The 13,753-nt window shown below is 47.1% G+C and overlaps 1 protein-coding gene across 5 annotated transcripts in view; it reads left to right on the top strand.

Moving 5' to 3' along the window:
* The first annotated feature begins 8,230 nt into the window (after positions 1-8,230).
* FBLN5 (fibulin 5) overlaps positions 8,231-13,753 on the top strand; it is an 80,042-nt gene continuing 74,519 nt past the window's right edge. The window contains exons 1-3 of one of the 5 annotated variants that reach the window (XM_027066445.2): positions 8,247-8,642; positions 11,470-11,488; positions 12,409-12,463. In XM_027066445.2, coding sequence (XP_026922246.2) covers positions 11,478-11,488; positions 12,409-12,463 — 66 coding nt within the window. In that variant the 5' untranslated portion in view covers positions 8,247-8,642; positions 11,470-11,477. Of the gene's footprint in view, positions 8,643-8,834; positions 9,161-11,469; positions 11,489-12,408; positions 12,464-13,753 lie in introns of those variants that run through there. The other 4 variants (XM_027066446.2, XM_027066443.2, XM_015086272.3 and 1 more) reach the window with 4 other exon arrangements.

The raw sequence follows: 13,753 nt of genomic DNA, 5'->3' as shown, positions 1-13,753 counted from the left end.
GCAATTTTGTTACTTTGTGTGGGACAATGGAGATGATCGAATAATGTATGCTGCTTCCCTTCCTGAATTCTCCCACAGCGTGTTGTTAAAATTTGACATCCCATCTGGATACATAGGCTTGCAAAGGCTACATTTGGTGTTACAAGTCCTTTCTTTCATGCAGTATGATGACATATGTGACAGTCGTGTGTGTTTTTTATTTTTTTCTGGCAAAATTAAAAGTTGACCGGTAATATCGTTCTCTCTTTGAGGGTGTTGATTTTACTGGTCTGGTAAATTGAAGAATTTGGGAACCGATAATCTTATGTGGATTATAAATAGGAAATGAGGTCATTTGGACATCATGCCATCATAAAATTATATTATGTCTGCCCCTAAACTCAAGTCACTTTAAGTGTCAGGAAACAAATAGACAAAAATGAAATAGAGATGGCAAATAGAAGATTGCCATTAGCCATTTTTCGTGAGCATGACTCTGGGACTCCGTGGCAAAGGGTGTGCCTGCCTAAAGTCTTTTTTATGGTAGATATCCCATATTTTTCACATGGTTACATGTTTAAACCATAGCCAGTTAAAATAATCCACAAGAAAAGCCCAGGTGTTTTCACAATTTGCTGAATTTCCTGAGAATCCCAAGCATGTACAGAAAATTCTGACATCCTTCAACAAGTTCATTACCTTAAAGTACAGTTAGAGACCCCATGTGATAGGAAAAGAAACCCTGAAAATCTGGGTTCCAATTTCTGTTCTGCCTCTAATTCTACGATCTTCGTTAAATTAGCCTCTCTTGGCTTTTGTTTTTCCATTTGTAAAATTAGGGGGTTACAGTAAATGATTTATAAGTTTCAGGACTCGGTCACCCCCTCCAGGCAATGTCCTTTTTAACATTCTTAAGACTGGTGGGGACTCTTCCTCATGCCCTCCCTTGGCCAATGCAAACTTACTTCCACTATAGAGAAATGGGGCAGGGAGGCGGGGGGTGGGGGGAGTTCCAAAACCTCTATTGAGGGCCTGCTGTGCGTTGGCACCTGCTGGGTACTTTTGAACGTATCTTCATTACAGCTAGCATGTTGTGATTTTTGCCCCATTTTTTATAGCTGAAACCTGAAGCTCTCAGCAAAGTTAAAAATTTTACTTAGGGTCCTGTATTGGTCAGGGTTTTCCAGAGAAACAGAACCAATATTTTATTTTTATTTACTTATTTTTTAAATGTTTTACTTATTTTTGAGCAAGAGACACGGAGCGTGAGTGGGGCAGGGGCAGAGAGAGGAAGACACAGAATCCGAAGCAGGCTCCAGGCTCTGAGCTGTCAGCACAGAGCCCGACGCGGGGCTCGAACTCACAAACCGCGAGATCATGACCTGAGCCGAAGTCAGACGCCTGACTGAGCCACCCAGGCGCCCGCAGAACCAATATTTTAAAAGCTCACTATATGCTTAACATGAACATGACACAGGGCAGAAACCATGAAGGATGGCATTGAGACATCCATATTTATTTACATAAATATGTAAAATGTATGGGTTTAAAAAATGTCATTAGATTAGGGGCACCTGGGTGGCTCTGTTGGTTAAGCGTCCAACTCTTGATTTTGGCTCAGGTCATGATCTCACGGTTTGCAGGTTCAAGCTCTGCCTCGGGTTCTGCACTGACAGCAGGGAGCCTGCTCCATTCTCTCTGTCTCCCTCTCTCTCTGCCCCTCCCTTGCTTGCTCTCTCACACAAAATAAACATTAAGACAACTTCATTAGATTAAAAGGCAAAAGACAAACTGAGGGAAGTATTTGTAACATAGATGACAATGGAGAACTACCTTTACTTTAGAAATAGAAATAGGCAAAGAAAGTAGAGAGAGCAAGTGATGCCCCTTAGGGTTTCTGGCAGAGGCTGCTGCTTGCCTTCTGATGTCTGTTCTCTGCTTTCACAGTGAGAGAACTCCAGATTTTTTAGGTGAATCGGTTGGTGATCTCTCAGGACACAGGCTACATCAGCCAGTGTCCCTTGTGGCTAGGTGCTTCTCTCAACTTCTATCCTGCTTCCTGAAATGTGAGTGTGATGGTGGTGCGCCATTTTGGACCCAGTAGAGGGAGGTCAACACTCTAGAGATTGCCAAGCACAAGGTAGTGGGAGCCTGAATCTCTGGTGCTTTAAAGGGATATTTTAAAGTTATTATTATTATTATTATTACCATTATTATTTTAGAGAGACACACACACAGAGTATGAGTGGGGGAAGGGCAGAGAGAGAGGGAGACACAGAATCTGAAGCAGGCTCCAGGCTCTGTGCTGACAGCTCAGAGCCTGATGTGGGGCTCAAACCCATGATCCGTGAGATCATGACCTGAGCCAAAGTTGGACGCTCAACCAACTGAGCCACCCAGGCGCCCCCCGAGGTATTTCTATCTAAAAAAAAAAAAAAAATCAACACAAACCCCCACCACCAACAACCCCAAACCAAAAACAACCACTAGGATGGAGTCCTTTTGACTCATGTATTTATTAGTTCACAGAGAGTGAACTAATTACCTTGATGTGGTGCCTGATAAGTCAGGAGAGGAAATGGATTTGGAGAAAGAGCCCATAAGGAGTTGAACATTTGGGTCTGCAGAGCAAGAGAGATGCTAGGGATTGTGAGAGGGCTTTATTCAAGAGTCATCTGCATAATGCTGACAGTTTATGGGACCTATGTGTGAGACCAGTGACTATTCCCAGGACGGAAGTGGGAAAGAGTTGAGCAGCAGGATCTAACTTTGGGGGACTCTTTGGTTAGGGAGGAGGAGAAAGAGAGGGGGCTGGAGAAAATGCAGACTCATAGTGGGCAAGCCAGGATAACTTAAAGTCTTCAAGACAGGAGAGGAGAAGATAGGTCATTATGCTCAAATCCTTCAGAGGGTCAAAGGAACCGTCAGGAATGGAGAAAAGGTCATTGCATTTGGCCATGAGATCACTGGAAAACTCAGGAAGTACCATTTTGAGTGAATGGTGGGGCATGGCGGGAAGTCGGAGGGCTAAGGTGGGACTAGGTGGTGAGGGGGTGGCTGACACACAGAGGAGGCTGAGAAAGAGAGGAGGAGGAGATCAGGACTCAGGGGCATCAGGACAATAGAAATTCCCCCCTCCACCATTTGGGAAGACCTGTACCTTCCTTGGGCACTGGTGGTTATTCTAGTTTTCTGATTGTTTGGGGCCAAGTTTGGATAATGTAAGAAGTGAGAGCCTTTACGAATGCTAAGAAAAGAAGAAAAGGTAATGGTGGGAGGGACCATGGAGTTCTAAGCATTTGTGGGCAGCTAGGAGGGAAGCAGCCATGTAAGGAGCAAGTCAGAGAAAGCAAATCTCAGTAACTGGAAAGAATGAGGGCCCTGGAGCCAAATAGGCTTGGTGTGGGCTGGAATTTGTACTGCTCATTGTCTACAGGGCCCTAATCTCCCTGAGTCTTTTCTTCAACTGCATAATGCAGGGTTTCCTATTTTACAGGGTTATTAAGGGGGTCAAAGGAGAGGGTTTGTGTGGAGTCTAGACATTCAATAACATCCTCTTCCCTGTTTTGCTTTTGCTTCCAGAAAGGCATTGTGATGTGATTATTTGGGGCAGTAAAACATTAAACAATTTAATATTAATAGTCAAAATATATCGTTAAATGTATAATTTTGTGAATTTCCCCCCTAATTTTAATATCGTCTTTTTTTTTTTTAAGAAAAATAGCCCATCTGTCTTCCAATTTACGGCACAGTGAAGATATTGACCCTCATTGGAGCCAGGAAGGTCCCACTCAGTAGATGATAAACTCTCATATGTTCACTGCAGTGTACATTTTGTGAGGTTGTTTCATCGTTGTGATTGTACCTGATTCTGATGATGGCGGGAGGGGCAGATGTTGGGATTTCTATGCAGCAACGAAGAAAAGGAAAACCACTTAGGGAAGTGGTGATCTCTAGGAGCCAACAAGGGTCCCAGGGACAGGTAAGCTGGTGGCCTTCCACCAGTGGAGTGGCCCCAAAATGTTGAAGAAAGAGAAGCGGGTCGGTGCCAACCTGGACAGAGCACATCACTCCAGCACCTGTCTTGGTCAATTATTTATTCATAACTCTGATAAAGTCAAGTAAGTCACAGTCAGCAGATAACATAGTTGTCAAAGCTGGGGTGATACTTAATAATTTACATAGTAAAATTCATGTTGAAAAAGATCTTGAGGGCCGCCTGGGTGGCTCAGTCGGTTAAACGTCCGACTTTGGCTCAGGTCACGATCTCACAGTTTGTGAGTTCGAGCCCCACGTCGGGCTCTGTGCTGACAGCCCAGAGCCTGGAGCCTGCTTCGGATTCGGTGTCTCCCTCTCTCTCTGCCCCTCCCCTGCTCACGCTCTGTGTCTCTCTGCCTCTCAATAATGAATAAACGTTAAAAAAATTTTTTTAAAGAAAAAGATCTTGAACAGTGGATGAAAATTTAAGAGGGGCCCATGAAAAACCTTGTTCTCTGTTAAGGAGGACTGGCAGTCCAAGTACAGGATGAAAGCGAAGGTGTTAAGCAGCCTGTGTATCACGGATTGTTTCTGTTGATGTCAGTTCACTACGAGCCAGAAGGCTGATGCAGCCACTGGAGGAGAAGCTGGAGTAGGCAGCAGCAGGGTCATGTGACCTGTGAGGAGCTGCTGAAAGAACTGGGGGTGCTCAGCCCCCAGGAAGGGGATACCAGCACTGGCAAGAGGTGGAGCTGTTTTCATGAAAAGAAGATGGTAGAAGGTGAGTAGCCCACGTGGAGGGGAGAATTAGGACCCATGGAGGCAGTTGCATATAGGGAAGCAGATTTGAGTTCAACTCAAGACAGAACTTTCTAACAGTCTGAGCTGTTCAACAGATACCTGGGCTGTTTTATGAGGTTATGATTCTCTTTGGCCGTGGATGCTGATAATTTGCTGGTTACTAAAGATATTTGGGGGGGGGATTGTATAGGGTAAGGAATTGGGCACAGTGACACTCATGAGGATAACTCACTTTTATTTTATTCTCACATCAACCCTGAGAGGTAACTGTTATCTCCATTTTGCAGATAAGGAAACCAAGATGCAGAGAGGTGAAGTGATTCACCCAAGGTCACCCAACAGGTAGGTGGCAAAACCAAGACAAAGACCCAAGCCTTTCATTGCAACCCTAACTCTCTTCCCTCTTCCAAACTTAGAGTTTTAAATGGAAACAATCTCTGGTCCAAGATGGATGCCTGGAAAGTTTTGTTTTCAAGATCCTCAATTTGCTCATGTAGACAACAGGCATATTGATTTTCTCTCCCTCCTTTTCCTTCCAGAAGGTTGATAGTATGGGCACCCGGGTGGCTCAGTCGGTTAAGCGTCTGACTCTTGGTTTTGGCTCAGGTCATGATCTCATAGTTCGTGAGTTTGAGTCCCACATCAGTCTCCTCACTGACAGTGCGGAGCCTGCTTGGGATTCTCTCTCTCTGCCTCTCTCTCTCTCCATCTCTGTCAAAATAAATAAATAAACTTAAAAAAAAAAAAGAAGGTTGATAGAATAAGTGAGGCATATGAACTAAGTCATTTAAAACTCTCCTACCCCCCAGATAGCTCTACATAAATAGAATATATGTGTATATTAAAGTAACCTCATATTTTGGATACGTAATACATGCTTGTGGTCCAAAATTCAAATTTTACCCAAAGGTGAGCAGGGGAGAGCGAATTTTTCTTTTAATTCTTTTCCCTAGCTGCCTACCAAACGTCCTTCCTAGAAGACAAAAAATGCTAACAGTTTCTCACGTTATCATTCAGGAAACGTCTTTTCTCTATATATACAAGCAAGAACTTGTGGATATATTTTTTTTCTCAAATGGTGGCACGCTCTATACAATTCTACAACTTGCTTTTTTACATATTGCTACATTAGATGAAGCTATGTGAAATCACTAACATTCTGCCAGTTTGACTCTACTGGAAACCCTTCAATGTTAGCATGCATGGAGCTGGTTTAGTCCTTTAAAAAAATGGGTAACATACATAAGACCCTCCAAGTCCTAAGCGTATACTGTGTAACCAGTTACCCAGATTGATAATTCGAATGTTATCAGCAGAAATGCCCTTCGCAATCACTACCTCCCTCAGAATTCTATATAAAAGGAGTCATCCAGTATGTATGCTTATTTACCTAGCTTTTATTGTCAGTTGCATAATTGTCCAGTTTGGGAAGTCCCTTACTTTATTTAACCCTGTTGGTACCCAACTGAAGGATGTTAAGGCTCTTTATAAACTTTCACAACAACCTTGGAAATCTCTACACCCAACGTGGGGCTCAAACCCACGACCCCAAGATCCAGAGTCTCGTGCTCCTCCCTCCGAGCCAGCCAGGTGGCCCAATAAAATGTATTTTTAAAAAATGTTTTATTGGGGTTCCTGGTGGCTCAGTTGGTTAAGCGTGTGACTCTTGGTTTCAGCTCAGGTCGTGATCTCACGGTTTATGAGTTCTAGCTCCGCATCGGGCTCTGTGCTAACAGTGGGGAACCTGCTTGGGATTCTCTCTCTCTGCCTCTCTCTGTGCCCCTCCCCACTTCTCTCTCTCTCTCAAAATAAATAAATAAACTTAAAAAAAGAAGTAAACAATGTTTTGTTATGGGAAATTTTCAACATACACAAATAGGAGAGCACAATGGACACGGCTTCAAGAACTATTAGTATTCTGCTATTTGTTGTTGAATGCACTCTTACTTTTATTACTTTTTGAAGATTTTGGCACACCTGGGTGGCTCAGTTACACGTCCAACTTCAGCTCAGGTCATGATCTTGCAGTTCCTGGGTTCGAGCCCTGCATCGGATCTGTGCTGACAGCTCAGAGCCTGGAGCCTGCTTCGCATTCTGTGTCTCCCCCTCTCTCCGCTCCTCCCCCACTCACGCTCTGTCTCTCTCTCTTTCTCTCTCTAAAAAAAAAATAAAAACATTAAAAAAATTTAACGTTTTAATTTTTATTTAAGCAATCTCTAGACCCAACCTGGGGCCCACACTCATGACCCCCAAGTCGAGGGTAGCATGCTCTTCTGACTGAGCCAGCCAGGCTTCCCTGAATGCATGTTTAGAGTAGGATTCCATTTATTTACTAAAAAGATTGGCCTCTGGGAAGGCTAACTATGTAGACTTTGGAGTCTCAGCTGTCTCAGTGAATAGCTGTGTGACCATGGGGGAGTTAAGGAACCTCTCTTCATCTCACTCTACTGCAACGGAGATGCTAATCCCTACTGCATGGAGTTAAGGTGAGGAGAAAGGACTTCATCAGTGCCTTCCCAGCTGTAAGTAGGGCTTTGTTGAGGGGCCCATGGGGAGATGCAGGGAGGAGAGGAGCAATCTGGACTACTGCCGATCCAACCATCCTCTTTCATAGACTAGTGTCTTTGAGAAGACTTCATTCCACAGAAAGATTCCAATGCTTAAAAACAGAAAGAAAGGAAGGAATAGTTTGCAACCACTGATACAACGAATGTAAAACACTTAACATCATGCCTCTTGTTCTTATCCATCATTCTGCTTTCCCTGACTGTCCTTTTTTGTCTTCTCAAATCTGTTTCACTCGTTAAAATCATTTTCGAGTCGAGGATTTTTTTTTTTTTTTAATTAAAAAAAATTCCCAGCTGGATTGAGATGTCACATTGAGGACGTGTAAGGTGCACGGTTTCTGGATATTTTCACTGAAGTCAGAACATGCCCCTCCAGAATCAGGGGGTGAGGGCGGGGCGGGGCGAGCGTCCTCGCGAAGGTTTGCATTGCACAAGCTCCTTGTCTCCCATTAGCATCGGCCAGATCCCATCCTCCTCTTCTTCCCCACCCCGTCGTGCTCTCCACCCCTTCTTCTGGAAAACCGTGAGTCTCCTGTCGCTGCCCCCAGGCCTCCGCTTCCCTGGGTCTGGCTTCCCAATACTTGATACGATTCTGGTCCCCGTCGCTGTGCCTGTCGTGAGTTCAAGGCATCCGTCTCCCGGAGGAGGGGCGTCCCCAGGCCACCGCCCCCAGCCCCCCACCCCCACCCGCCACCCGCCACCGCCTCGGCCTGACCGGCCCAGCCGGGCAGGGACGTCCTCGCGGGGTGGGAAGTAAAGGGTCAACAGGCCCTCCCAGCCCACCCCCCCCCCCGGACTTGCCCGCCAATCGCCTCCGGTAGAGATGCGGGGAGCCCGAGTGCGGCTGCTCCGGCGGGGCGCGGGACAGGGCTCTCCTCCCAGCGCTGGGTCCTGGCAGACGCCCCAAGATTGTTGTGAGGAGTCTAGCCAGTTGGTGAGCGCTGTAATCTGAACCAGCTGTGTCCAGACTGAGGCCCCATTTGCATTGTTTAACATACTTAGAAAATGAAGTGTTCATTTTTAAAATTCCTCCTCCAATTGGTTTAATGCTGAATTACTGAAAAGGGCTAAGCAAAACCAGGTGCTTTCTCTGTGGGCTCTCCAGTGGCTCGGAGCACCCAGGCTCTCCCCTCGTCCACCCCACGACTGGCTCGTCCCCCTGGAATAAACACACCGGCCAGCCCCACGCTCGCTCGCTCGCTCGGGCCCAGAGGGAGCTGAAGTTCAGGGCCGGCTCCGAGGTCCCGCGCTGCCAGCTTTCTCGTTTCCCCTTTGCCGCTCCCGCTCCCGCATCTTGGACATGCCAGGATTAAAAAGGTAGGTTCCCCCCGCCCGCTCAGGACTTTTTCCTCCAGGGTCTGGAAAGCTTACTGAAAAACCCGAGGGGTGGAAAATGGCTATGGCTGGGATTCAGGCTGTGTCAGGATGTTGGAAAAGGCATTAGCTAGTGATGCAATGATATTGTTAATTATAAAAAGCTGCGCCTTTGTAATTTCCATCTTGAAGCCTTCTTTCGGGAGTGGGTATTTTATAACACAGTTGCAGAAGTCCGCGTCCCGGAGAGAGCTGCGGAACCCTCGGAGCCCGACTCTCCTTTCTTTTCCCAACGGGCAGCCGTTTTAGGATATATATCTGTTTCTGAAGTTGGGGGGCCAATTGCTAGTTCTCTAGCAATTACTAGCAATTGCTTTGTTGCATTGGCTGTTGGACAAGCGGCCGGGCTAGCTGGACATCCCCAACTTGGGTTTGCTCTATGTCTGTGTGGGATTCACAAAGGGCATGCGACCCAGAAGTTTCAAGCCAATGAGAAGCGGGGACTACAGACAGAAATACATGTAAGCAAATGTTTTGCTGTTCTTTAAGGAAATTGCAATTCCAGTCAAGTAAGCCTTCAACCTTGAAGAACTTTAGATTATATCTGCAGTCTTTTCTCTATGGAACTCTTGAAAATGTGGCTTGCTTTAGACACATGAACTCTGTGTGTGTGTGTGTGTGTGTGTGTGTGTGTGTGTGTGTGTGTGATGCCTGTCCTGGCCACCAGCACTTCTGTGACAGACAGCCCTGAGATACCGTTGGTCTCTCTGGCTTTCCTTGCAGTTTAGGCTGGTGCACAAAATGGGTGGACCCACCTGATGTTGAAAGTTCCGGGGACCAGTTGGGAACATCAGAGGCTCCCCTAGAACTCCTATAGTTTTTCGAGTGTTCTGGAGTTCTTCGTGACAAGGTGTAACTATTTGAGAGACCGTGGGAGCAGAAGGGCGTGGGTTCTTTCATTTTCGGAAAACCCTCTCGATCAGCCTGGAACTGACTTGGCCCTCAGGACCTGGCTGTGGCTCTCCCAGGAGGCTGGGCTGCAGGCTGGACCTCTCAGAGGAGCCCTGTCCCAGAGCTGCCCTCCGGCCAAAGGGAACAGGCAGGCGGGGGTAGGGGGAGAAATGGGGTTAGCACGGCTTTTCCACTCGCTCTTGGAGCCCACTGCATTCAGTCAGGCTGTTCTGTCTCCAACATAAACGAGACAGGGTTTTATAACCAAGCGAAAGGAAACTTCATGTGAAGAAACAGGAAAACATTGAAATTCATAATATACAGCTTGGAAAATAAATTTGTTATTGTTCTTTCATTCCTTCCAGATATAAATCTGGCCGTCGCAAATATCAAAAAACCCTCGGATTTGGCTCTGCACTTTATAAGGTCAGAGCTGTCTCCGGCGTTCTAGAACCTGGCTCACACAGGCACTTACACGAAATGAAAGCGTGTGGACTCTCAGGGTCTTTATTCTTTGGATCAGGGACCAGAGGAAGGAAGCGGGCCTGCGTCTTCTAGCACCACATCAGGGTTCTGTTCCCTCTGGATGTCACCTCAATCCTGGGGCCCTCCAAGTACCCAGTGTTGCCGATCGAGATGGGTCTTGTGTCATGGATTGAGTGAGCTTTGTAATGTATCGAACATTCTTTTCATGAAGGGAGCGATTTTAAAGAGGAGGTGTATATGGATAGGAGCAGGTCTTCAAGATCACCTCCTCCAGGAAGCCTTCTCTGACCTTCCTGTCTCTGCTTCGAGCCTGGCTGTTATGGTGCTCTCTGGATGTTTCTCCCAGTGTCCCTCTATACAAAGCGTAGAGACGTTATCGAGTGGCTCTACAACCAGCTCCCCATGGCAGCGACTGAGTCATAGTTTTGGGAGCTCTTCCGTCTAGGGTCTGTGTTGGCAAGTGGTGGTTGCCCAGAGAAATCACTATTGAACTAAACGCTAATAGCACTAATAGCAATAAATAAAGCTCTTCACATACACAGATTTTTTTTTAAAAGCCATTGTAACCATTTTTAAGCATACATTCAGTAGCGTTAAGTACATTTCACGTTGTGCAGTCAATCTCTAGAACCCTTTTCATCTTGCAACACTGAAACTCTGTCCTCAAGAAACGCTACCTCCCCGTTCCTTCTTCTCCTCAGCCCCTGGCACCCGCCATTCTGCTCCTTGTTTATATGATTTTTAAGTTTTTTTTAATGTTTATTTATTATTTTTAAGAGAGGGAGAGAGAGAGAGAGACATACAGAATCTGAAGTAGGCTCCAGGTCTGAGCTGACAGCACAGAGCCCGATGGGGGGCTAGAACTCACAAACTGTGAGATCGTGACCTGAACTGAAGTCAGATGCTTAGCCGACTGAGCCACCCAGGCGCCCCTGTCTCTAGGATTTTGACTGTTCTACGTCAAAATGGAATCATACTGAATTTATCCTTTTGTGACTGGCTTATTTCACTTAGTATGCCGTCCTCAAGGTTTATCCATGTGGCAGCAGGTGTGAGAATTTCCTTCCTTTTAAAGGCTGGATAATATCTCGGTGTGCATGTTGTTTATTCATTCATCTGTGGACGGACTCGTGGGTTGTTTTCCCCTTTGGGCTGTCGTGAATTACCTGCTATGAGCATGAGTGTACATATATCTCTTCAGGTCCCTACTTTCACTTCTTTTGGGTGTTTCCCCAGGAGTGGAATTGCTGGATCATATGGTAAATCCATTTCTAATATTCTGGGGCGCTGCTCCCGCGGCTACAGATTGCATCATCTCCCCACCAACAGTGCCCAAGGGCCCCAATTTCTTCACGTCCTTGCTAACACATGTTTTCTGCTCTTTCGATTATAGCTGTCCTGATGGATGTGAGGTGGTATCTATTTTGTATATTTTTTAAATGTTTGTTGGTTTTTGAGGGGGGGAGGGGCAGAGAGAGAGGGAGACAGAGAATCCTAAGCAGGCTCTGCGCTGACAGCAGAGAGCCCGATGCGGGGCTCGAACTCACAAACCGTGAGATCATGACCTGAACCGAAGTCGGACGCTTCGCTGACTGAGCCCCCCGGGCGCCCCACTATTTTGTGTTTTGAAAGCATATTGGTGACCATGATTTTATTGGATAGAAGCTTGTGGGTGATGAAGGGTAGAACTCACAAGCTCAGAGAGGTTTGCTGGCTTGTGAATGGAGAGCCAGCCTGACCCGGGGCTTCCAGACTCCTCCTCCCAAGCGTTGCCTCTGTGTTCATTCTTCTCCCAGCTGCCCAGGTGCCCCAGCCCCTCTTCGCCATCGGGGCCCGTGGGACACATGCCCTGGGATTAGGCGACTTTCGCGAGACCCCTCTCTTCCATAGAAACTCAGGTGCTTCACATTTGCAGTTTCCTTGCATCTTTTGAGGCTTGTTCTCTCTGTAACCATTTCGGAATAAAGACGTTCAAAACTCAGGCAGATCTCCTTGTGTCAGAAGTGAAGACCAAGCCGCTGGTCAGGACTTAGTGTGTGCCACAGCGGTGGGTTTTAGAGTTTTGTCTTTGAAGCAGCAAAACCTTTTACTAAAAAAAAAAAAAAAAGTTATCTAACACATTATCCCAACATATGAAGCCAGTAGAAGAAGGATGGTTCTGTCTGGGGTGCTTGGGGGCATCTGGAGTCCACTTTGACCTCTGGAGCACCATATATAAGCACCCGTGGAGTCACCATTGCAAATGCATGGGCAACATGAGACCCATGTTTATCCCCAGACCTTGATTCTGGAAGTTTCTTGGGCATTGACATCCCGGCTTTTTGCTCTGCAGGATACTCACCGTTACCATTCTGGCTCTCTGTCTTCCGAGTCCCGGGAATGCACAGGTATGATTTTTATTTTGTGTATTATCTAGAAGCGTGCTAAAAATCAGGGTGAGGGTGTCCAGCCACGCATTTCAGAATCCTAGGATTGTGGGGCTGGGAGGGGCTTTGCAGTTCACCCAAGCCGAGCTCTGGGTCGTACAGAGATCAAAGCCGGGCTCAGAGAAGTTGACGCTTGCCCCAGGTCGTACTTTATAGATGGCAGGGCTGGGACCTCAGTGTCCTGATTCCCAATCCAGGACTTCTGATTGGATCTGCTGCCTTACTTGTGTCCCTTGGGTCTCGATTTATGGTAAATGTTAAAAAGTCAAAGGTGCTGTAGTCCTTGAGGGCGGTGGTGCCCACGTGAGTCTCTGTGTCTCCACAGACCCATTTCTGGCTGGAGGAGGTGGGCAGAGGACCCACCTCTGGGCGGAGCCCTCTGGGGAGTGTGGAGGGTGGCGGAGTCAGGCCCCGGAGGCCTGTAGCACCCAGACTTTATTAAGCCACATTTGTGTCAGCCTTTGAGAATGTGGGCACATCCTTCCTGAAAACCCAGAGCAGCCTCTTTGTCTCTGGCTCAAGGCCTCACTGAGCAGGGCTGAGGGCCCACAGGCAGGTGGGGGAATGTTCTTTCCCTTCCTGTTAAGAATTTCGAAATGGATTCAGGCTATTGGGGATGGAAAGGATCTAAGGAAGAGTCACAGAGACTTAGATCTTGGGAGGACCTTGGAGTCCTCTGACCCAGCCTCATGGTGACAGGTGGTGACATTCAGGCCTGGGGAGGGTGATGGTCCCAGTACTGTGTTTACTGGGCTTTGGGCACCTGGCATACATCAACACCTCCGGTCGTTACAACCACCCCGAAGTGAGTACTGTTGCCCCCAATTTAAAGGTGAGGATGTGGAGGCATTGAAAGTTGTATGGTGAGTAGCAGCTGGAGTAGGAAGTTGAAGCCAGGCGGGCTGGCGGAATCGAACCCCCCACTGGTGCTTAGTTGATGATCCAGGGCTGGACTTGGGTCCCCTGGTTTCCCAAGCTGGACGGCACAGCCTCCTGGCTCATTTGCTCCTTTTCTTTTGTCCCAGGGACCTAACACTCCTGAGCCCACTCCCATGAATGCCAGCCAAATCCATCATCTCCACAAACCAGCCCAGAGCTCAGAGAAGCCAAACCCCTGAAAGCTCAGGGACGGCCAGGGACGGGGTTCCTGTAGCCGGAAACATTCCTTTTCCCTGTACTCCTATAAAATGTCTGTCTCCAGGGTCTTCCCCAGAGGCCTACTGTCGGCCCCCATGACACTTTCCGAAGTTC

The sequence above is a fragment of the Acinonyx jubatus genome, chromosome B3 (assembly GCF_027475565.1).
Source record: "Acinonyx jubatus isolate Ajub_Pintada_27869175 chromosome B3, VMU_Ajub_asm_v1.0, whole genome shotgun sequence".
NCBI classification, from domain to species: domain Eukaryota; kingdom Metazoa; phylum Chordata; class Mammalia; order Carnivora; family Felidae; genus Acinonyx; species Acinonyx jubatus.
Note: the sequence above shows the minus strand (reverse complement) of the source record. Positions and strands in the feature narration are given on the sequence as shown.